The sequence below is a fragment of the Schistosoma haematobium genome, chromosome 4 (genome assembly GCF_000699445.3).
Source record: "Schistosoma haematobium chromosome 4, whole genome shotgun sequence".
NCBI classification, from domain to species: Eukaryota; Metazoa; Platyhelminthes; class Trematoda; order Strigeidida; family Schistosomatidae; genus Schistosoma; species Schistosoma haematobium.
This window is the reverse complement of record NC_067199.1, coordinates 33,396,134-33,420,154: the sequence shown is the minus strand read 5'-3', so window position 1 is coordinate 33,420,154 and position 24,021 is coordinate 33,396,134. Positions and strand designations below refer to the sequence as shown.

The following is a 24,021-nucleotide window of genomic DNA, read 5'->3' as shown; positions in this document are numbered from 1 at the left end:
ATACGATTTGTTTGCATTAATTACTGGGTCTGTAGTGCTGTTAGAGGTATGAGGGTGTTTATCACTTCCCTGTTGCCCCTACCATGGAAGGGTGACTAATTACTTAGAAAGGATAGTGAAACTTACATTACCATGTTCTATGATCATTATCACGTGTTTTAAATCCCAAATAAAATTATGAACACCATGCTGACTTAATAATGATACTCACTGTTTAATATCATTATTTTGTTTCCAGAATGTGAATCATTATATGGAACTAGTTGGAAACAAAGGTAAGTCATGTGCAATACATGAAATATTTGCACAAATGCTGATGATATACCTACTTACCTACCTGCATGTGTTTATTTATTTACTACTAACCAACTAGATCCGATATCAGTTCATTATCTCAACACAATATTTATATTTTTCATAGTACAATAACATCCTACCATCATTAGTATAAATAGTAAGAAGAAGAATACAAACCGAAAATATTCATACCATATTCCAAACCTTGTTGTCGTTGCCTAAATTGATACATCTGTTGTTGCTGTTCTATAAGGAGTTGGTGCTGTTGTTGTATCATTTGTGCTTGATTGGACATTGACGGATGATACTGTACTGAAGGCGGAGGTGGTGGCAGTGGTAATGATAGTGATTGATGTCCACCTGGACAGACAGCTATCGGCTGTGGACTCATAGGTTGCTGTTGCATAGAATATCGAATATTATTGTTACTACTATTATTATTGCTAGTAGTACTATTATTGTTATGAGTATTGTTAGCAATTGATGTATGTATCATTGGTGAACCAAGACGTATCGGTGGTGAAGCTGATATTCGTATTGATTGATTAATATGATTTGGTATAGGATAATAATTTTGTGAATATTGTGCCATATCATATGGTCCACTGACAATACCAACACCGCTATTCCCAGTTATATTACTTGATTGATTACGTCGAAATAATCGACCAAATGTACCAGATAACATACGCGATTTCTTCTTACTTGGTGTAGGTGATGGAGTAGGCGAAAAAAATGATTGTGTTGAATCTAATCGAGACATTGAATTGATTTGTTGTTGTTGTTGTTGACTATCAATAATGTTGTATAATTGATTTCTAGGTCCAATTGACCGTAGATAATTTTGATACAATCCCATAGGCTGTTGATGATATATTGGCATAGAATTCATTTGTAGATGAGGTCTTGTTGAATGAGTAAATTGTAATTGTTGGATCTGTTGTTGTTGTTCATAATCTCGCTGGTAAAGTGGTTGTTGAGTTAACGTTGTCATAGGTTGATCTGAAATCGATTGTTGTCTGTACTGCATTTGTTGCTGATAAAATTGTTTATTCATTAATGGGATATTTTGTGCTGATGTAAGTGGTATCGTTTGTTGTTGTTGCTGTTGACCTGACGTTTGACCTTCGATCGTTTGATTACAAACTAATGAATCAGAAGCTGCTGAAGAGCCTTCGTCTTCAGGACTATCTACTGATATAACTGATAAAGAACTAAGCAAAAGAAAGAAAAACACCATTATGTGTGGTGGTGTTTTTACTTCATAATAAAAATACTTATATTTGTATATTGCATGCTGATTTCAAATGAGAAAGCTTAGCTTATTTGATTATGCAACTGTTATATCTTCAATTTGTACACATGAAGAATAAATAAAACAATATAGCGAACAAGTCCATATAGAATAAATGGAATGCGGCTAGTAGTAAAATCTAATATGCGCGTTTCGTCCTATATGGGACTCGTCAGTCAGATGAACCTGAATCTCAGTGAACATCGACTTTGAAAGTATGAAACGCGCATCCTAGATTCTACTGACGGCAACATTCCATCTGTTCTATTCTAACTTGTGTCGTAGTAGCTATATCGAAGCAGTCCGCACAGCACAAGGTACACATATACCAACCAAGACTGATAAACTTTCCAGTCAAAATATCAACAACAGAATAATCCTGTTGATTAAATTGAAAAGATGAACAGTTAAACACTTCATACGGAATTACTAAACATGCGCATATACACACAAATGAATGAAAGTAATGCGTAGTTAAAATACGCTTGACAGTTTCAATCAACTAAGGTATGCACAACCAATGATAACAGTAGGAGTATTTGGATCTTTTCTCACAAACCTTGGAAGATCAAAACAATGACTGAAATTGCTGCTCTACTCTTTACCATAATATCCAAATTATTTATTCGTCAAAATGTTCACAATTAGTTGTAGCTCATCCATCTTACAAACGCAAACTTAATAGCTTGGGAAACTAAAAGATGATGCATATTTGAGAATACAAGAAAAAACCAACTGTAATTGTAACTTCAAACGATTATAGCCGTACAGAGAATTAGGATTCTTAAAAACATCCATAAACAAAACATATATTTATATGCTACATGCAAAATAATCAACACAATGCAATCTCATTCATTATCTATCTATCGATATTTATATCTACCTTGATGATGGTACATGATCAGTGAGTGTATTTATAGAATGTCGAAAATTTGAATGATTTAAATCTTCGTCGCTAACAGTCTCTTTAATGACGACACAACCTTCAACATTGCCACCTTCATTTACTTTTTGATTGACACGTTTATTATCATCATTAACATTATTATCCATTTTAGGTTTATTTAAACTATATCCTCTACGTAGATGTATTGTAGCAGTATGATTTGATAGAATATGAGGTGGTCCTATAGGAGCTGATAATTTACGTATTAATGTTGTATTATTAGTAGGTAAGTTAGATTCTTGATAGTTAGGTAATTGTTGTTTAGATCCAGGTAGAACCAATGATTTAGCCACTGCTGCTACTGATACTTGTGTAGTTGATTTCGACAAAGAACTGTCACATTTTCCGTTCAACAGACTATCAGAACTAATTGTCGTTGTTGAATTTTTTTTTTTCAAAAAAAGTAAGCAATAAATTACTTTTATAAAAAAATATCAACAATTTGTTACAAAAAAATTTAATCATTTAAAATAAATAAATAATAAAAAATTATACATGATGATTTAAGATTACCAAAAACTATACGTAGATATTACTTGAAACAAATTATAACTTATTCTAAAAATGGAAATCTGGATCAGTAATTTGTAAACTGTTAATTCAAATGAACTTTTCATTGTAATTTAATCATAAACTGGCGAGACTCTAATTTATGGACGAGCCAATCAGAGGCGTTTTGAAGATTTCAAAGTTGTGGCACCAACTTCAGTGCTTAATGCTAACGTACGATCGGTTCACAGGGAATTTTGTACATAACGTAATAATTGAGCGGCTATAACAAATAAAACGGCGGGACTATAATTTGTGGACGAATCAATTAGGCATAAGATAATAGATCTAGGATTTTAACGCGAAAGCCTTTCATCCATTTGCCTAAATGAATTTCTGGCATTATAGCTGATGTCAGTTCGTGATGAAAACCCCATATATAATTCCTAACTAAGGCAAATTACGACAATTATTGCGAACTGGATAATAAAAGCACCAGTAACAGTGGCTGCAGCCAGGTACTACAATATATACGGATGTTTGGAGAGCGTACAGACTCATACATAGGCTTGTTTATGTGCATCGTGTCGTTATCCACAAGTAGCATTTTGTGCACTCAACAACCGGAGTGCACATAAACAATATTGAAGCTATGTGGCCGAGGCTGAAAGAGTTTTTGAGACTTTATCATGGCTCCAGAGGCCGACTATTCTGTAGCTGTATGGATGATTTCCTCTACTGCATGCCTTACGATTTTAGAACCCCTGAACCTCTTTCTAACCTTGACAAGTTTTTGAAACACGTATAAGAAGTGTATCCACTTTATTTCCTTGGTTTCGTATAATATATTTTTACTCTATACTGACTGTTTGCTGATTGGCTAATATTGGAAGTGAAGTGCTTTAATCACTAAACCACAAGATCTTTAACGCACGGCGTAAATACTGATATTGATTACAGAATCATGGGAGAATAACACATGCTAGTTTACTAAACAAGTTAATGAAAGAAACTGTCACTAAAAGTAGACAATACTGATTTTAGTGAAACAGTAGAACGGCATGTTTCTTTAAAAAATTAACAAAAAAATACTGAAGAATTAAAAAAAACCCAACAACATTAAAATGTTAATCACCTACCCAGGTGGATAGCCAATACCGGTGGTACAAATTGGTAGATTAGTGCGATAATTATTTCTTATGTACATATTAGTATTATTCATCAATTCTTGTGCTGGTATTGTTGAAGGGGGTGGTACGTTGTTCACTGTATTTGGGTTAATAGATGGCGGTGGTGGAGGAGCGCCAGCGCCAGTAGGAGCAGCAACAGGTAAGTGATAATTTAATTGTGATGCAGGTCTAAGTGGTTGACTGATTACATTATTTTGTAATAAATCATCCGATGTAATTAAGCCACCATTGCTAACCTGATTTAGAATAAAATAAAACAAAAGAGAGAAGAAATAAGCTGAATTAATGGTTTCTATTTACTGGTGATTTTAAGACTGAAGTAAACAAATCAAAAGACATTAAACTCGTCAATAGTTAATTAATTTAATAGAATACGCAAACATTTAAAAATTTTCTTTATTACATTTTGTAAAATTTAGATTTTGTCCAGTAATGAGTGGTAAATTTTCGAATCGTATGAAAGAGATCAAAAAAGAACTATCAACAAATGAATAGTTGAAACTAACAGAGATCTAGAGAGATTATTTCAATATTCAGAATTATATATTTCACGGTGTATAAATCAAAACATATCCACGAGGAAGATTGGTGCAGAGAAGAGTTGTATTTTAAGCACTACTAAACCTTTTAGAAAACCCATGATTGTATCTACGAAAAATCTAGTCTACTACTGTAATAAAACTCTAGTTCACCAAAGTCACTAACTCTCCCCATTTTCTTCTCTATTGACCTTTAACACCTAAACACAATAATCTATTACTACATACCTTAAACTTCGGGAATCAAACCTAGCACCGTTTGCATCAAACGCAATCGCATTATCCAAATCATTCCAAATAGTATAAAATAACATTTGGTTTCTGATTTTTTTTTGTATTATGTTCAGTAAAATGTTATTAGCAAACATATTATCGATTATTGAGTAAATACTTCACTATTGCGATTGTATAGATTTGAGCATGAAATTTCTTTCGCTGAACTAATAATTTCCTGTTTTTATTTCGTAATGTAGTCTAAAATATACATCGGTTCCCGACCGAACCGTTAGAAAATTAAAATATGCATAAGAATGTTTAATCATTAGACGATATTTAGTTTCACTCGCTAATTCTGATTTCAGTTTTAGTCAAATCTGATCAATTAATTTATGTGATCTGATTTTAAGACATAGTAACATGCAACTACGTTTGATTTACATATAATAGATAAGGAAATAAATGACAACAATCCTAAACCATAACTTACTTATAGATAAAGGTATACGAATAGATCGATAGGAAATTATCATCAACAAGAACAAAAAAGCACTGACCTAGAATAGATTGATTATGGCTATCAGTAGAATCTAGGAGGCATATTTTGTTCTATTAGGGAAGTGTCAACTTGATATAAATGACTCCCATTGTTAATGCCAACATTAGAACTCGAAATGAATACCTTCAGCTCTGAACGCCGACGAGATATCTGCTGACCTATTGAGTCCAAACAGCCAGTAACTTATTCAACAAATATGACGTCTATGTAATTATGAATAAGGGTTTGGGTTATTCAACCGTTGATAACCATAACTGAATTTTTATGAGTTTTTGTTGGCATATATAACAAATAGCTTTAATGAGACAACGCAAATAGACTATACATATGCCAACAAATACTGACCAACATTCAGTGCTGGATATCAACAACGGAATAGCTCATATCCTAACTGATAGTGATACAGTACAGATTATTTACAACAAGTGAGTAATTCAGGTACTTTTAATACTTTCTCATATTTAGTTATCTAAGACTAATACTTCAGAATTTAATCTATACGGATATTACTTACATGAATGGAACTCTATGACTACATAGTTATCAATAAAGTCTAGGTAATAAATCATGAATTTTATCCAGCTCTCCGACTAGCTTTGTTCTCATAAAGAAGAAAAGGGTATGTATCAGAAGACCAATAATGTGAGAACATATACCGTTTATAACAGCATAAATTACAAACCAGTAATACAATAACAACTATTAGCGATATATAAATCTTTTAGTAAAAACGGTAAGATATAGGTTCAGATTTTCAAAAGATAAAAAACAACGAACAGAGGAAATGCAAAAAGGAAAGAACAAAAAAATAAATATGATAAATTGTGAAAGAAGACCAAGTAGAATTAATCACGCAACAAACGAAAACATGTGAACTTGATCTAGATAAGAGAAGCTTTTTAGAGAGAAAATTATTCCTAAAAATTCTAAATTTAGTTGGTCAAATTTCGATCAAAGGAAAACCTAGGTATTTGAAATATAATCAACTAGGCTATCTTTGAAATATATATATATATATAATTCTCGTTTACAAAAGAATTCCTCAGTGATCACAGTGAATAATATTGTTGGTAGTAACTGATGGTAATGATTATGAGAAATAATCATAAATTTTACGATTACAATGGATGATTTTGTGAAACTTTACTTACTCTGAATGAAGGTCACCAATAAACGTAAACTTACCATCCATCACTAACGGTAGGACATTATAAGAATGTGTAATAATTTAAGTTGAAACAATTCGTTCAGCATCATAGTGAGAGAGAAAATGTACAACATAAGCAGTAAACAAGATGGCTACATTTCAATTTTAATACAAGTTTGAACATGTGAAATGGATTACATAAGAAAAAACTGAAATCAAAGAATGAAATTTTAGAAATTATACTTCAGTTGAAAGAAAGGCAGATAATGGATATGACTAAACTACTGTAACTGATTTCAAGTCAGATTACAGAAAGTAGTCAAACATTGGTTATGAATATACTTGTGACCTCAACCAAGAAATCTTTACCTGTCGATATAGGTCAGACCAACAATTTTAATACATTATTTGACTAAACTAAACACTCAAGTTTTGTTCTAGGCTCCAGTCTTAATTTAAATATCAATACTGAGATGAGAATACATCCACGTAAATAAGATGGAATACGCATTCTGAATGACATTGTTAGCTACAATCAATCTGATATAAAAATGTCTTTAATATTTACTGTTCAAGCACAATAAATGTTCAGTTTCTGTATGTGAAGTTCAACGGTATACATTTCGACACTGATTTAGATACACCAATCAAAAGTTCAATCCAATCTTTTAGAAGAACAAATTATGAATTTAATTTGAAAATACCTAACAATTTACCACAAAAAACTATTGAGATAATTTACTATTATTATTATCAAAGAGTTTTCTTCCACATTTTTCAGATCTATACTCATTAAGATATCAAAAAACAAAATTATTCTGATTGCTTTTTGGCGAAACTATAATTTATGGACGAACCAATCAGATTTAGGATAACATGTATTGTATTTTGGCGCGAGATCCATTCATCCATTTGGTTAAAGAGCGTCTTGACATTTTAGCTGATGTCAGTTCGTGATGTAAACTTTAAACCTAATTCCTAGCCTTAACCATCAACTGTAAATCATAATCCTTATTCTTCACATAGGTTTATAACTCTCATTTAGCCCTAGTGAATAAGTGGACATTCTCAAGGCCATTTTAACGTCGCTCAAAGGTTGTCTATAAATTATAGTCTCATCATTAAATCCATACACGTTTAATGACAATAAAGCTAAATATATCGAAGTAATTGTAGGTCATATTCAAATATACATTCAGCGTTAATCTTTGTAATAAACAATTGCATACAGTTCATTCAATAGAGATTTGTAAAAAAAATAGTCTCAAATCTATAGAGAAGTGATATACATTATAGAAATTTGCATTCAACAACATTTCCAATATTTTTACCCATTCCGAAATTATCATAAGTTTTATACTTTTTAAAATGTATATAGTTCTTTGAATTAGATCTAAGTATAGAAGAACAGATTGCATGCACACTGCAAAATTATGAAACTTAATTGAGAAAAAAAGCAGATATACTGTTGGTATTCAATAAGGCAATTCAACTGTTGAAATAATTCCTTCTGAAGTGTTGTTTTATCACTCGCAAATATCTTTATACGAAAGTTAAAACTTTACCATACAACAGACAAATATAAATAATTCAGTTTAAAAAATTATTAGGATGTAGTAAAAACGTAGTATAAATACACTCTAACAATAACGAAATTGAAAGGTTCTGATGAAAGGTATTTTATAACAACGGAATTAAATTAACCAATGACAGATGGCTTAACTAAATCGGGTGTAAGACAGTTATCCGAGTACTGAACGAGAGTTGGACAATATCGAGAACTGATTGACAGCATGACCGTTGGATGTCGGTCTAGTGGTTTAGAGGTTAAGTGCTCGCTCACGAAAGTGAAGGTCCTAGGCTCGATTCCTAGATGTGGAATAGTAGATACCTACTGCTTAAGACTGTTATCGTAGGACAGAACGACCGTTTAGTGCTTTCAAGTTTTAATGATGGTCTAGCTAAAATTGATTTACCCTATGAAAGTTAACCCAAATGAACAATGACTAAACAACCAATGGTACTCCATAATGTAAACCATAAAATCCAGCGACCTCTGCGAATTCCACATACTAACAATCATCATGTGCTAACTAGTAACATTTTAAGGGGATAAGTCACAGAGTTCTAGTGGGAAACCATGACCGGTGAAGTTCAATCACGTCAGAGATGAGACAGTTAACCACAAATGATGCATTTGAAATATGGTTACACAATATCACAATTTAATTAAATTTGGGAATGTAAATCATCGGATGTCGACGCAATATTTTAAAGGTTGAATGATAACGGTGTGATATAAACGTTCTGAGTTCCATCCCCATCGGGATTGTCGATGGGCACTGATGAGTAGTCCCATACTAGAATAAAACAGCTATCCAGTGGTTATTTAACTAAGAAGAAGCAATGATGCAACATATAGAATTATTGAATTATAAACCATAGAGATAAATCATCGTTTCGTGAAAAAAGTACCGACTACGGCTGTGATAAAAAAACACATTACTTTAGCTTTAAAAATACTACAAGTTAACGTATATATATCTAGATCAAACGATAGGCAATTATTAAAATAAATGTTGGAGTATAATTATTTGGAAGATAACTTAAACAAACTAGAGAAGCTTAAATCCTATCTTTAAAAAGAAAAAAACAAGAAAGAAGAACTTCTAAACTTTTGTTCATCACTAAAGATAATAAGAACACATATTCCAAGAATTAAAATACAAACCAGTTTACAGGGATGATTGGGATACTACAGTTTGGTAGATAGTATTAATACTAATAGATTTTAAGTTTATACCTTTCTGATGAACTGGATTTTTAAGTTATTTCAAAACGAACACTGAACAAATACGATAACAATGTGAAATCATAAAACGTATGGTAGATCCACAACTTCACTGAAGTAATTCAAGGAGTTTAGCCATGAAGATAGATTACGTTTATTATAACTGCAGCATTTTTACCGATCATTTTTATATAGTCAAAAAAATAAGTTTGTGCAATCAAATCATGATAAGTGTTCTAAAGCTTGCGATTATTTTTTCCAAAACATTCACGGATTTAAAGATTGCTTACCAAAACAGAGTAAAGACAATGTTGTTATATACTAAAACACAGTTGAAACAACAAATTACCATATTACAAAAAACATGAATATAGCAGTTTATGTGTGTATTAATGAGAAACATTTGCATAAGATGCCTTTCCGCTGAGATTCCTTTACATCAAAATATTAGTTGAACAGCCTCCAAGTTCAACTCTTCATTTCTGCTGACGGTATACATTAAATACTAAAAAAACTAACGATAACAATTTGAAAATACTAGCACAGCTTAATTTTATCACATTAGGTTCTTACCATCTGACTGCAACCCATGATATTCTTATATCGTAATAAATTTCCTTAACGAAATTTAAACAATAACAACACATCAATGATGCATTATTATTATTATTACAACGATAATCCTTGAAAACACTGCCTGTTATGACTTATGTAGCGTTGTAGAATAGAAGGGAGTGGATTCATTGAAATGGTAAAAATTAAAAGTTACAAATGTTGAACAAATGATTCCAGTTACATCACAACAATAAACCAGATGCATTTATTTCATAGTATTGTTTATACATCAAAACTTAAACTTTATACAGTATTTCTTCCATTCCCCCCCCCCTAAATACTCATCCACTCACCCTATCATTAATGTATTTATCTTTATCGTTTCGCAATTTTTAGTTTTTAATACTCATTATCTTTCTGTACCAATGTGGAATGTGACAATTTACACTGATCAATTATTATTACGTAATACATCCTATATTCCTGTATTATTTACTTGTGTTACATAGATATGTCAGTAGGAATTGTTTATGAACTGGAATAAATGGTTTCATGAACTTGATTATATGATTGTAGATTAATTTAACTAGACATGAATATAATTATTAGCTAAGCGAATGGTAAAGTTTAGCTTTTTTTTCTTTAAAAAAACACAACCGGCTATGCTAATCATCATACAAAAGTCTTGAATTCGGTTGCTTACGCTAATGATACACATTAACAATGATGACTGTAGTGTACTGAGAGCAATGTAAATAACTCGACGTAAATGTTACTGAAACGATAAAATAACAACGAAGAAACAAAAACAACCTACACGAAATCGTCTAAATGTCTTAAGTTCATAATAATGATATTAAAAAGCTTCATAACAGAATAGAAGGAAAAAACACCCAGTTATTTGAAGTGTAAATAATGTGGAAGAACAAATATTGTAATATAATTGTTGTTATAATATTTAAAACTTTCATAAGCTTGCTAGGGTTTCATCATGATTAGTCGAAATAACTAGTATTATACTGGTTTTCTTATAACAAAATGCAAACATAGTATTTGATCGATAGGATTTGATCAACTCTAAGTGCTAGAGATGAACATACGGCCAATCAATAATTGCCCCAATCGTATAATAGAAATATCTCTTATTGCAGCGCTGGATGCTACAATTTCAAAAAGTTCATCAGTTCCATCAAAATTATATGTATTCCATGCTGATGACTACCAGCTACGACGAAACCTAGGCCACTGCTTCCAGTTAACTGACTCCGACTACCTAACAAACCATAAAACCACGGATTTTACATGTTAGTGATTGTAACCTCAAGACGTTTACAGAAACTTTATCAAAAATGTACAGTTTCCATTCATTTTAAGTCTATCTTAATTCCACCTTTGTCTACTGACTCTGACCCACATCGTCAACCGTTCAAGCTGCCAAATAATATCAGCACATCGAGACATATCCCAGTGTACTAAAAATAGTAACAGTACCAATGGTAGTAGAAAACACTAAACATACAGTATGAAAGAATGAATTCATGAAACAAAAAGTAAGAGAGAATTTTGGAACTCAGGGCCTAAGAAAATATATAAAGAGTAAATGAATCTAAGCCATGATGACCGATTCTGTCCCATATCAATCAACGTCTTCAAACATTGTTGACGATAGTCACGAGGAACCCAACTAGATAGGTTGCATCTCACAAAAACAGATCAGTCCAATATGTAATAAATTAATGAACCGACACCATGGTAAAGCACTAAACTGATCTCTTTCTCTATTATCAACCAGTAATAACCAATACTGTATACTATGTGAAATCCAACAAATGTTGAGATAATGGTATTTATTCAATTGTGCAATCAGTCAGTTCAGTAAAAAGCAATCGAGCAAAAAGACGGTACCAACTAACAGTTCTCCATCAAACCATTATAAATGTGATAATTTTTAATTAAATAAATATCACAGGAGTTAAGGCAGAAATAATGAGCATAAACACAACCAAATTATTATTATTATAAACACACACATACACACACAGAATTAATTTAATGGAATTGCATGCAATATCCGATTGAAAGATGGAATTATATAATTTTCACACTTCTTTATTAAATGCATAAAAACTCTGATATAATAAAATAATAATAATTAGGTTAAACGAATTCAATTGCAATCGATAAAACCATGAATTTACAATCTAAGTAATTGCAGTACTTTTCTAAATTCAAATGAATATCCACTGGGTAGTCAGTAGTACTAGGAGAAAATCATTATCAAACGTAATCAATCTACGATAGAACCTAATTAATATAAGCAGAAGACAAAGTAATTAAATGTATGCAGATAAGGTTTTATGAAGCAGACTTAAACAGAATAGTTGATCGAGTGAACAGTGTTAGGTTTTTGAGCATAATGTACTTAGTAAAAGTGGCAGATAGGTCATTAAGGTTGTAAATCTTCATCAGCAGAGGTAGCTAAAACATTTATTACGCATGCCCAATTAATGGCCTAACTCGACAAAAGATATTTTTATTTGTAGAAATCGTCTGGAAGAAAGTTAAACGGGGCACTAAGACATAGAATCAATCCATAAAGTTATTGAACTGTTGGTCTGAATCTTGTCAGTAGATACAGACTAGACAGAGACAGATATCATCAACATAGAGCCTTTGATAGACGTGCGTTGGCCCAAGCTCCCATACTACACTAGCACGACAAGATAAAAATAATGAAAGAAATTGACGTAATAGAGTATCAATGATAAAAGGAAAGAGTAAACCTTCGTATTATGGTTGGAAAAGGTATGTATGAAGGGATGCTGAAATTCAAGATCGAGAGGAGCGTTAAAAGCGAACGCAGCTACACCATTATGAATGGATCTGAGTCATTCCACCTAGTCTTCAGCCATTTATCGAAGTAATCAAACGGGCTCCAAACAGGAAGTCGTCGTCTACTAACATGGCTAAAACCAATAATCAATGACATTTTGGACTGATGCCACGTTTTAGTTTGGCAGTCCCTAGCTTTCTTCAAGCCTATTTCTGCACTACCAAGCATCGTTCGTTGGTGTAGATAGCTGTTAGACATACGTAATACATGTCCTAATCACCACAATGCATGGAGATTCACTGCCTTATCAACTGATTTGCGGACTCTCTTAAGTACTCTATCCCTAGCTTCAATGTTGCTCAGTCTATCATTCCACGAAACACAAGTATTACTCGATTACACCTATGATTAAGAACCTACATGCAGGCTACATGGTTGGGGTTTGTAAGATAGCTAATATCAGTGATTTGAGACGTTGGGTGATGTATTTCAGAATCAGTCACAATTGAGCCGACGTATTAATTCATGTTACTCTAAATGTCAAGTTCTGGTTCCTCGTCGTATATAAGTTTTCACTTATTCTTGTTGAAGCATATTCTCAACGCTCAGCCTTTTTCATTGTCATTGCTACTACCCTATCGCGATTCCTCTGCTATTCATCTTGTTAATTTCACGTCGTTGCGTTAATCCAGTAGGACGACTAGGGTCAAAGCACATCTATCTTAGGCTTTAAATTGATAAAAACCGGCTAACTGTCAGAGAATAATCAAGTTTTTAATAATCAAAATATCAATTAAACCACTGAAATGCAAGATATTTTTTCCTGTGATTGTAAAAGATTTTAACAGCAACTATAACATACAAATATTATCTCTACTGATATTGAACTATTAAACTGAGTCATTGAGTCCAGTAGGTATTGACTATACAGTTACAGCAACGCTTTCACTATTTTATATATATATATATATATATATATATATATATATATATATATATATATATCAGGATCTATTTACAATTTTTCATTAATCACACAACATATTAAAAACCAAAAACTGTGTTGCAAACTAAGACCATGCAAGTAGACATTGAGTGCAACGTAATAAGCCACTGAAGTCTAATAATAATAGCTATACGAAGAAAGAAAGCAAGCAAAATTGATTAAACTGACTGGCAAGCTTTAAACTGGATATATATATACATTTGTATACCTTTGATGTTATATTCTCTGTTGGAATAAATTCATTGTTTTTTACAAGAAAACTATCATTATCTTTAGGGACTTTTCGTAATCGTCTTGTTTCTTCAACTGGTTGTATCCTTTGATGCTGTTGTTGTTCTCGCTGATGATGTTGATGATCATGACTGGATTTTGAACTTGACTCCGAAGAAATGACTTCAGAGTTAGAATTTGTTTCTACCATAGATGATGTTGTATATTCATCTGGTCCAAATTCATATGGGTTCTCAGGAGTGATATATGAAGTGAATTTATTGTTCTTCGGCTGTTGCTGTTGTTGTTGTGTACTGCGTTCTTTACGCATTTGATCTAATAATTCAAGGCCAGCAATAGCATCAGCTAATGTTACACTTCTAGTTGAACCATTAGTAATTAATGTAGATGTTGATGTTGTTCCTGTAGTTGTTGTAATTGTTAATTTATTTGAATTATGTGAATTTTGACCTAACAGTGCAACAGATGGCGATGAAGATGAAGAGGATGATGACTGAGGATTAAGATGTGGTGTGGACAATGAATTGCCACCATTCATGCCCAGAGACTTACACACATATATACATGTACATATATATTAGATTTGATGCATAATACACATTTGTAGAATACAGCGAAGTTTTTGTTTTGTTTGTAAGAAAGAAAAATTAAGAATGTCAGATAGAATGATCAATGTTACATTTATACAATGAGAATGAGCTTTATGAAAACATTTTATGAGAGAAAAAAACAAATGAATCGACAACACAACACTATACAACAATGACGACACCGATAAATACTTAGAATAAATGATGATCAACATTACTATGAGATTGGACAAAGTAAATATTCAGTAATACAACTGAGACAATTTAATAATTATATGAATATGAGACTGCCTGATGATTAAAGGAATATCAACAAGCTACAAGTAAAACGTATTCAACTATTAAAGTTGAATATGGGCTGATAATCAAATCCAGAATGAGTGGATTTTTTCTATTTAAGACTTGTGAACATGAATGTAGCTGCTAAATATCCCAATGTTGATGTTCGTACTAAGACTGTAAACCAGAACCTTTCTTTTTGAAAACTAACGCAAACAACGGGAAAACATAAATCCTTGAAAACGAAAAAAACCAATATTTTTCTTAGGCCTTATTTGTGATCCTTTTTTCGACTAAACTTTTACCACTCTATCCGTACATTAAATCACTGAATCGATTATTGACTCAATTTACGAAACAACGTTAAATGAATATTAACAAGAAAGCGAAGAACATGATAGGTCAATATAAAACTTAAAATTTATCAGAAACTGAACACTAACATCAACTTATGGGTTTAACTGGTGTAGGTTTGAAGTTTTACGATTGTTAATAATCAGGACTACAATTGACTAGTCTCTATTGTTATACGTAAATTGCCTTGACACATTTTTAGTATATATGGCATGTGGGTAGCAATGGAATCCAGGATGCGTATATCACTCTATTTGGGACTTTTTGATTCGTTGTATTTGTAATACATCCTAGTGTTGATCAATACACTAAGACATGAATACAGTACATTTTTGCTTCAAGTGTCCGAAGCTTTATCCACTGGAACTACTGAGACTGACTTTTGTTAATTTCTCTCATTACTGATGTGGCTACTGAATTACTACCTCAATTACTTTTTCCTCCTAAATTCTCTATCCCGCATACACATATTTCTCAGTACACTCATCTATTTTCAGCACATAAAGGAACCATACCTTCTAGCTAAACGTTACTAAGACCCTATATCACAAAAAACAACCTAAGTGAACACTGATAAGGCGGTAGTCTGGGGACAGAACAAGCAAACTCAGATTATTAAATTCAAATTATCAAGCCCATCAAACATTTTATCATTAAGAGGAGGATGACTTGAAGGCGATGAAGTGTGATTCAAATGCAAATCCGAATGAGATTAAACCAGGGTTGGTCAAATGTACATTGCAAATCATGCAAAATAAATTGCCTCAATGTATCAAGCGTTTCAAAGGTTTAAACAATTAAGTCCACAGCTAGCAATTCGATTAATCTTTGGTATAATCTTGACACAATCAAGAAAGATATCATTAATCATCATTAAATATTGGATATACAGTCTCATCTTGTATCTAATTCTTTTCCTGGAACTGTAAAATGTTAGGAATCATCAAGATTGCCATAAGGTAAACGGCGAATGATTAATTACACTTACATATAAAGTAATGTAGTTAAATATGAGATTTAAGACTAGGTAGACAGATTGACACTTAAATAACATGTCAGTACTATAAATATTAAACATACACCTTATGACGTAAATTAAGAACCCTATGAATTTCAGGAACAATAATCCACATCAGAGCCAATAAAATATGTTTTTTAAGTTTTAGGTTGTGGAGATTGTTTAATTTCATAGAAATCACGAACAGATTTAAGACAATCATTATAAACTTGGTATAACAATATGAGCATTTCATTTCAGCACTACACATTGGCAAATCTGAGACCAGAAGTCTAGTGAGTGAACAGTTAACCTCTAAACCACTAACACAGAATCCAATGATGCACAAATCTAACTTTAAGCAACCAACTATATTGCGCAATCATGTTCTATTACCTTTGGTGAATACGCACTACTGAGGAGTTTCATACTAGGACGAAAAGACGATACATTGCATTTTAGGTTTTCAACGGTCGTTTAACTTAGACAGGTTTGTGAATTTAATAAAGATATATTCTGTTGGATAAAACTGAACACTAGAAATAGTCATATTGAAAATGGCAGGTCAGGAAAAGTGATTCATAGTACACTGATAGGGATACTTCGAGCTCTCTGGTTTAAAATACTAACCACATCAAATACATCAATTATCGTAATAAAAGATACTATGTCGTAACAGCTTAACGTTTACAAGTCGTAGGTATAACTAGCTTAGCCTATAAATGATTTTAGGTATACTGTGATATTAAGTTTTTGTGGATGATGAAAAATAAGTTTACGATGATCCGTTGCTCACAGCGGTAATATTTGAGTAAACAAAAATTGTATGAACTAAAACATATAATGTTTAGTATAACCCAATAACTTACAGTTTATATGTTTATACTACAACAAATAACAACAGCCACTGACCATGTAAGTGTTTGTATACTAGCATGTGGGACATACTTATTTGATCAAAGATTTTCATAGCGATATGTTTCAATATCACTCTGTGCACACATGTCGTAAAGGTAGAGCGAAAACAATATTCACCTCAACTATCACTCATTCTCATTTAAAAACGTCTTAAAATTCGCATACGAAAACATAAAAATAACATACTAGTAACTAAATAAGGAGGCAATAATTAGAAGAGCACAATATGATGTGACAGTCACTTATGACATTGAAGTATCTAACTATTATTAAGTTTGTAACAAGACAGTTGTGTAAACAAATAAAGGCAGTTGATTCAATAAGAGCAGGTGACAAACATTCATCTTTTTTCATTGCCAAACACAATTGAAGTATGTTATTAGAATTATCTTAATTCAGCCTTCGTGTTCTTGTATAAAGCGACTACTTAGGTTTGTTGAAAACTTGGTTGCATCGAAGGTTAACAACAACGCCACTATGTGTGTTCGAAAGTTATATGTACTAACCACGGTAATGCTAATTTATTAGCCAGAGTGATATGATTCACATTGTTTTTCACTGTTTGTATTTTTACCTTCCGATTTCCCTAGCTGATCATCACTTTTCAAAAGTGTTAATAGTTCACATCACGAACCGATTTTCCTTAGACCAACATTGAAAACCAGGAAGCGTTGGATATTTGTTCCGTCCCGATATCGGGACTTCATAGCAGTGCCCATCTACAACGCACCACAAGGGACTAAACACATAGCCTTAAGTTTCTCGAGCAAACACTTAAAGCCTAGAGAGTTGAGCAGGAACGAAATTCTATACATGTATAACTTCAATTGATTCGCAATGCTGCACATCCATTTTCCATCGCTTGGAGTGGGTATCTCACAATCGATATGATCAAACTCCACTAGTCATGGGTTATCACTAGAAACTCCAGGAACTGTGCTAGTGCTCGAAATGGTAGGTCCTAGGTGCTGAAGAATACTATACTAGGGCAATACGAATGTCCACAGCTCCTTGTTTTTTAATGCCAGTCTAACTAGATTCAGTCCGTTATGCTAACTACGAAAACACAACAATTTACACAAAACCCCTATAGTGATTTATAAATTTCGTTCATGCATGTGATCGGTCTTTTTGAAACTTATTGTGTTAGTATATCACTTTATATATATAGTAAATAAACTTAACGTTTTACTAGAGAAAACGAATAGCGTGTTACCGTTAATTAACTAGACATTTAAGAAGAATAAATACATGAAAGCTAAAAAAAATACTTGTGAGTAAAATTAAGCGTAGTTTCTAGTCAGAACTACAATAAATAAAAACCAAGCATTGGAACATATTAGAACGTGATTCTGCATACATGACAAATAGAGAAGAGAATAATATTAGATTTATAGGTTGTATTCGTCGCAGATTGATCTTTGTTAATGTAACATTATAATCTATAGGTCACCGAAAATTCGCCTCGTTTTCGCATAAACTTCTCAACAGTGAGGTAACCACGACAACACCAGGCATCGAACCCAGGATATTTTGTTCTTGTGATGAACGTATAATCATTAGAGCCACTAGGTTGGGTCCGATTATAAACATTTTCAACTTTAACCAGTGTTGTATATCATTATGATCCTTCAATGCCATTAACGATAACTGTTTCACTGCTAATAAGTCTGAACCAAATTCATACATGTAACAAAGTATACGCATACATATATCATTTGTGAAAACGATGTCATAATTTTACAATATATGATGATAAAATCAGACATATACAAGACATGTCTTCACATTGTTTAAGTGAATCAGTTACCTGATGCAGTGGACGTCCAGCGGCTGACATTGATCGTTGTTGTTCAAATTGACTACTACGCGACATAAAACCACTATTACTACTCGGTTGTGAATATTGAATAGGCTGATGTTGAAAATTACGACGTGGATCTACGGCCAATGGAGTAGGAGCAGCATATTGAGGAATAGATCGTTCAGATTCTTTACTAACTACCACAGACGATAATATTGACGATGATGCATTTCGATTAGGATTATTAAAACTACCACTGAAAGAATCACTAGAAATACCACCGAATGGTGTTGACCTAGAACTTAATGGTGATGGTGGAGGTGACCAACCAGTTGGACCAAAATTAGGTAATAAACTTGGCATAACATTATTCGCATTAAGACGTCCATCTTGATTAGTATAATAATATGCTTCGTTTGTATCATTGCCACGTTGTTGATTGTAATAATCATCTATTAACTGTCCCTGTGAACTGCCATTACGATTTGTAGCAGTACAACCAACACGTAATTCTAGCTCTTCAGCTAACTGTTCAGCAGTTTGTTTCTCTTCCTAAATAAAATAACACAAGTAAATGTTGAAAAGTCAGTTGAATAAAAAGTCTTATGAAGTAAACAATTAAACTTGTACTTCGGTCAACTAATTACATTATCGCTAACAAATGCATTGGTATATGTACAAGAAGTTAATAGGTAAACTTAGTGGTAAGGAAACTTCTGGAGACATTTTAAATCTAGTAACAAGATAGGTAGTTAACAAATCAGAGTAGAGAATGACAAAGTTCATCGTTTTTTCTAGAAGGTTCTAGTGAGAGTTGACTTTACAAAGTGTTTTTAGAATTTTCCCAGTTTCGAATGGCTTGCTCGAATAACTTTCCAGTATGCCCAACTATAAAAAAATTATCAGAGATAGTTGTAAATCGACCACTTCTCTAGTCAATATATATACAACCTACAAAATAAGTCAAATGTGTTTTAATATTCATTATTGAATTTTGAGGCCATACCCGATCGAAGCTGCTACCTTGACGCGGTGGTCGGGCTTGCCTATCGTGATGAAGCAACCGAGCTATATTGGCTGGAACATATGTTCCTGCAGGTTCTACCATGCCAGGCAGTTCGATTGGAGAACGGTAAGACTAAAAGCAGCAACTCAAGGTCTGAGGGCGAAGTCGTACTGCTGACTGTAGAGGGGTGTGACAGCAGTAAGGTGTTTCCTTCAGACAACCAGCATGACAGCGATGCTGCCTTCCCACAAGGAGGGGTGGGGTTAGAAAAGGTCGACTCTAAAAATGTCACACCTCACCTTACCTCACGGATTTCCGTCTTCAGCGGTAAGGCCCTTTGAAGAACGGAGCTAACACGTCAAAAACCTTCCACAAAAAGGCCGTGCGCGACCGGCCTCAAGCAGTTGTCCCTTGGGCTCTGCGGTCACGCTCCCAGGTCGTCAAGACCAACACTAATCCAATTTCCTTTTCAGGTTCCTCAAGAAATACCCTTCCACAGTGTGGGCAGCCGGGAAGTGATATCAGCCCTCATACCCGTAACAGCACAAGAGACCAAGGTGGTCACATTCAAATCTTTCCTACACCTAATACCTCTCTTATCTCCCCGACTAACCCTCCCCACGTCTCTTTATCACCTCGCACCGCTAATGCAAACGATTCGAGTACGCGGAACGTTATTCCTGGTCTCCTGAAACCACGCTCTAAACTACACGTAGGAGCTTTTAACGTCCGAACACTGTGCCAAATAAGACAACAGGTCTCTTTAGCTAGGACTTCAGAATCTCGCGCCATAGATGTGTGCTGCGTCTACGAAACGCGCACACAGGATCCGAGTAGCGTCATTCACTTGACCTCACCATATCAAAGTAAAGAACCATCTCGATTCACGCTTCGTGTATCTGGGAGCCCTGATTCTGCTTCCCGTGGCCTCGCTGGCGTAGATATAGCATTGAGTCCTAGGGCAGAACCAGCTCTCTTAGAGTGGATCCCAGTAGACAGTCTTTTGTGCGCTATCCGACTGAACGGAACAGTAAGAATCCGGAAATATAGGGACACTCGTCGTTGCCTCTTCGTCGTCTCTGCCCACTCTCCCACTGACTGCAGCTCAGATGGTGTAAAAGATGAGTTTTACAGAAAGCTTTCGGACCTTCTCCGAAAAGCTAGGCGCTCGGATGTACTAATAGTGGCTGATGACTAATGCTCAAGTAAGTAAACTAAGTAGAAAGGAAAGACACATGGGTGGATCTTATGGTGTCGCGGCTCAAAGAACAGATAATGGCGACCGTCTGTTGCAGCTATGCTCAGATAACCGCCTCTTTCTTGCAAATACTAACTTTAAGCATAAGGAAAAACATCTTTTAACATGGAGACCCCTAATTCGTCCCAACGTTGAACCCAAATAGATCACGTCGTTATCAGCCACCGATGGAGGGGCTCGATAGAAGACTGTCGCTCATTCTGGAGCACATGCTTAGATTCAGATCGTGCTCTAGTATGAGCGCGTATCTGTCTGAGTCTTACTGGACGTAGGAAAGACGCTGCAAGTAAACCTCTTAGGGCTCTACTTAATGATTATTTATTTTATTTATTTATTTTAACACATAGATATTGGTACAAGGAGGCACCAAATACATATGCGCCACACAAATCTCATTCGATATGCGTGAGGGTTGTGATACTGCCCGGGTACCCAAACCGAAGCAGGTCTACTTAATGATGGTCAAGCTAGGAGTATATTTCAGGAACAACTAGGAAAACAGTTAGGCAGCCATAGAGGTGATGCCCACCCCGAGGCAGCATGGAATGATATTCGAAAAGCTGTGGAAACAGCAGTGATATCTGCTAGTACGGTAACCCGTAAGGTTAGGGAGCAACACTGGATCTCAGCAGCATCTATCAAACTGATAGATGCTCGGAAACTCATTCCATCTGGCTCTGAACATAATGAAGAGCGGAGTCAGCTTAAGCGCAAGCTGACAAGAAGTCTACGCAATGATCGTGAACAGTGGTGGGTAGCGAAAGCAAGAGAGATGGAAAAGGCAGCGGCAATAGGTAATAGCAGACAATTGTTCAGACTTGTTAAGGAAACCGGTATTAGGAAACCGACTGTTAGTGAAACAATCTCAGAGAAAGATGGACATATTATTCATTCTCAATACAGGAGATTGGATCGATGGGCAGAACACTTTAGGGATAAGTTCAACTGGCCTTCAGCCACACTTCGGTTTCCCACGATCTCTAGTCAACCTGAATGGCAAGTTAATGTACGTCCTCCGTCTCTTTACAAAGTTGAAAAAGCCATAGGAAATCTGAAGCGAGGGAGAGCAGCAGGCCCTGACAGGTTTACTCCTGAGATTTTTAAGGATGGTGGTCCAGTATTAGCAGTGAGATTAACCGAGGTCTTAGGTAGAATTTGGGAACTGGACGTAATCCCATCTGACTGGTCTCAATCACTGATTGTGCCAGTCTATAAGAAAGGACAAAAGTCCTCTTGTGACAATCACAGAGGAATCAGTTTGACTAATATAGTGTCTAAAATATTAGCTTCAATAATACTTCGACGCCTAACTAAAGCTCGTGAAGAGCGGACTAGAGAAAATCAGGCTGGTTTTCGACCTGGACGTGGTTGTATAGACCACATATTCACACTACGCCAGGTTCTAGAACACAGACACACATTCAGACGCCCCACAATGGTAGTATTTCTCGACCTTAAGGCGGCATTCGACTCTACTGATCGTGAGGTTCTATGGCAGTGTTTGTCACTGAAAGGTGTACCAAAGAAGTACATTAACCTTATAAAGACTCTCTACTCGAACACAACTGGTAGAGTGAGAACTTATGGCGAACTGTCATCAGAATTGATTACCTCAAGTGGTGTTCGTCAGGGCTGTCCACTCTCTCCATTCTTGTTCAACTTTGTCGTCGACGCACTTTTAGAGATAACACTCTCCTCATCTAAATTTCCAGGGGTTGAACTTCTACCGGGAGGTTCACTTGTTGACTTAGAATATGCTGATGACATAGTTTTATTTGGCGAAGACGCTGACAAAATGCAGAGTCTTCTGACCACTCTAAGAAACAATGCAAGCATGTTCGAGATGCGATTTTCCCCCTCGAAATGCAAAATGTTGCTTCAGGATTGGGTTACATCGACACCCGAACTAGTGATAGGGAGTGAAGTAGTTGAGTGTGTCGACCGCTTCACTTATCTTGGAAGTCTCATCAGCCCTTGTGGTCTGGTGTGTGACGAAATCTCAGCACGGATACAGAAGGCTCGACTAGTTTTTGCCAACTTGCGTCATTTATGGCGTAGGCGAGATATCCGTCTATCAACCAAAGGACGGGTTTACTGCGCAGCAGTTCGTTCCGTCCTACTTTATGGCAGTGAAACATGGCCGGTAAGAGTAGAGGATATCCGTAGGCTACTAGTATTTGATCATAGGTGTCTTCGAAACATTGCTCGTATATCATGGGACCATCGAGTAAGTAATGCAGTTGTTAGGAAACGGGTACTAGGTAAGGATGGCAAATCAATTGATGACGTAGTGAAACTTCATCAGTTGAGATGGCTGGGACACGTGTTACGTATGCCCAACGACCGACTGCCTCGACGTACGATGTTCAGTGGTATAGGAGTAGATTGGAAGAAAGCTAGGGGCGGCCAAACCAAAACATGGCATAAGTCCATGAAGTCACTGACAAGTAGACTGAGTCATGTTGGTAGGTGTAGACTACCTGGTTGGGAACCGCGAGATGATAGCAACCGATGGTTAGAGACCCTGAATGACATGGCTCAAAATCGTTTGCAATGGCGCAGGTGCATCCACTCTTTGTGTTCTCCCAAATTCTAATCTTCTGAATTCTTCATGTCCCTTTCTTCCTCTTTCCAAATTTATTTCACTGTATTATACTCTTTAAATAACATCTCCAAACCCTAATCTTCCCGATTACTGCTTATACTCTTATTACGTCTA

At 34.7% G+C, this 24,021-nt stretch overlaps 1 protein-coding gene across 2 annotated transcripts in view; it reads right to left on the bottom strand.

The window, feature by feature from the left end:
* PPFIA2_4 (Liprin-alpha-2) overlaps nt 1-24,021 on the bottom strand; it is an 89,550-nt gene that overhangs the window by 22,058 nt on the left and 43,471 nt on the right. Inside the window, exons 9-13 of one of the 2 annotated variants that reach the window (XM_051216241.1) lie at nt 19,045-19,590; nt 14,074-14,643; nt 4,169-4,455; nt 2,478-2,906; nt 490-1,511 (exon numbers count right to left, since the gene is read on the bottom strand). In XM_051216241.1, coding sequence (XP_051066811.1) covers nt 490-1,511; nt 2,478-2,906; nt 4,169-4,455; nt 14,074-14,643; nt 19,045-19,590 — 2,854 coding nt within the window. Of the gene's footprint in view, nt 1-489; nt 1,512-2,477; nt 2,907-4,168; nt 4,456-14,073; nt 19,591-24,021 lie in introns of both variants that reach the window. The other variant, XM_051216240.1, reaches the window with a different exon arrangement.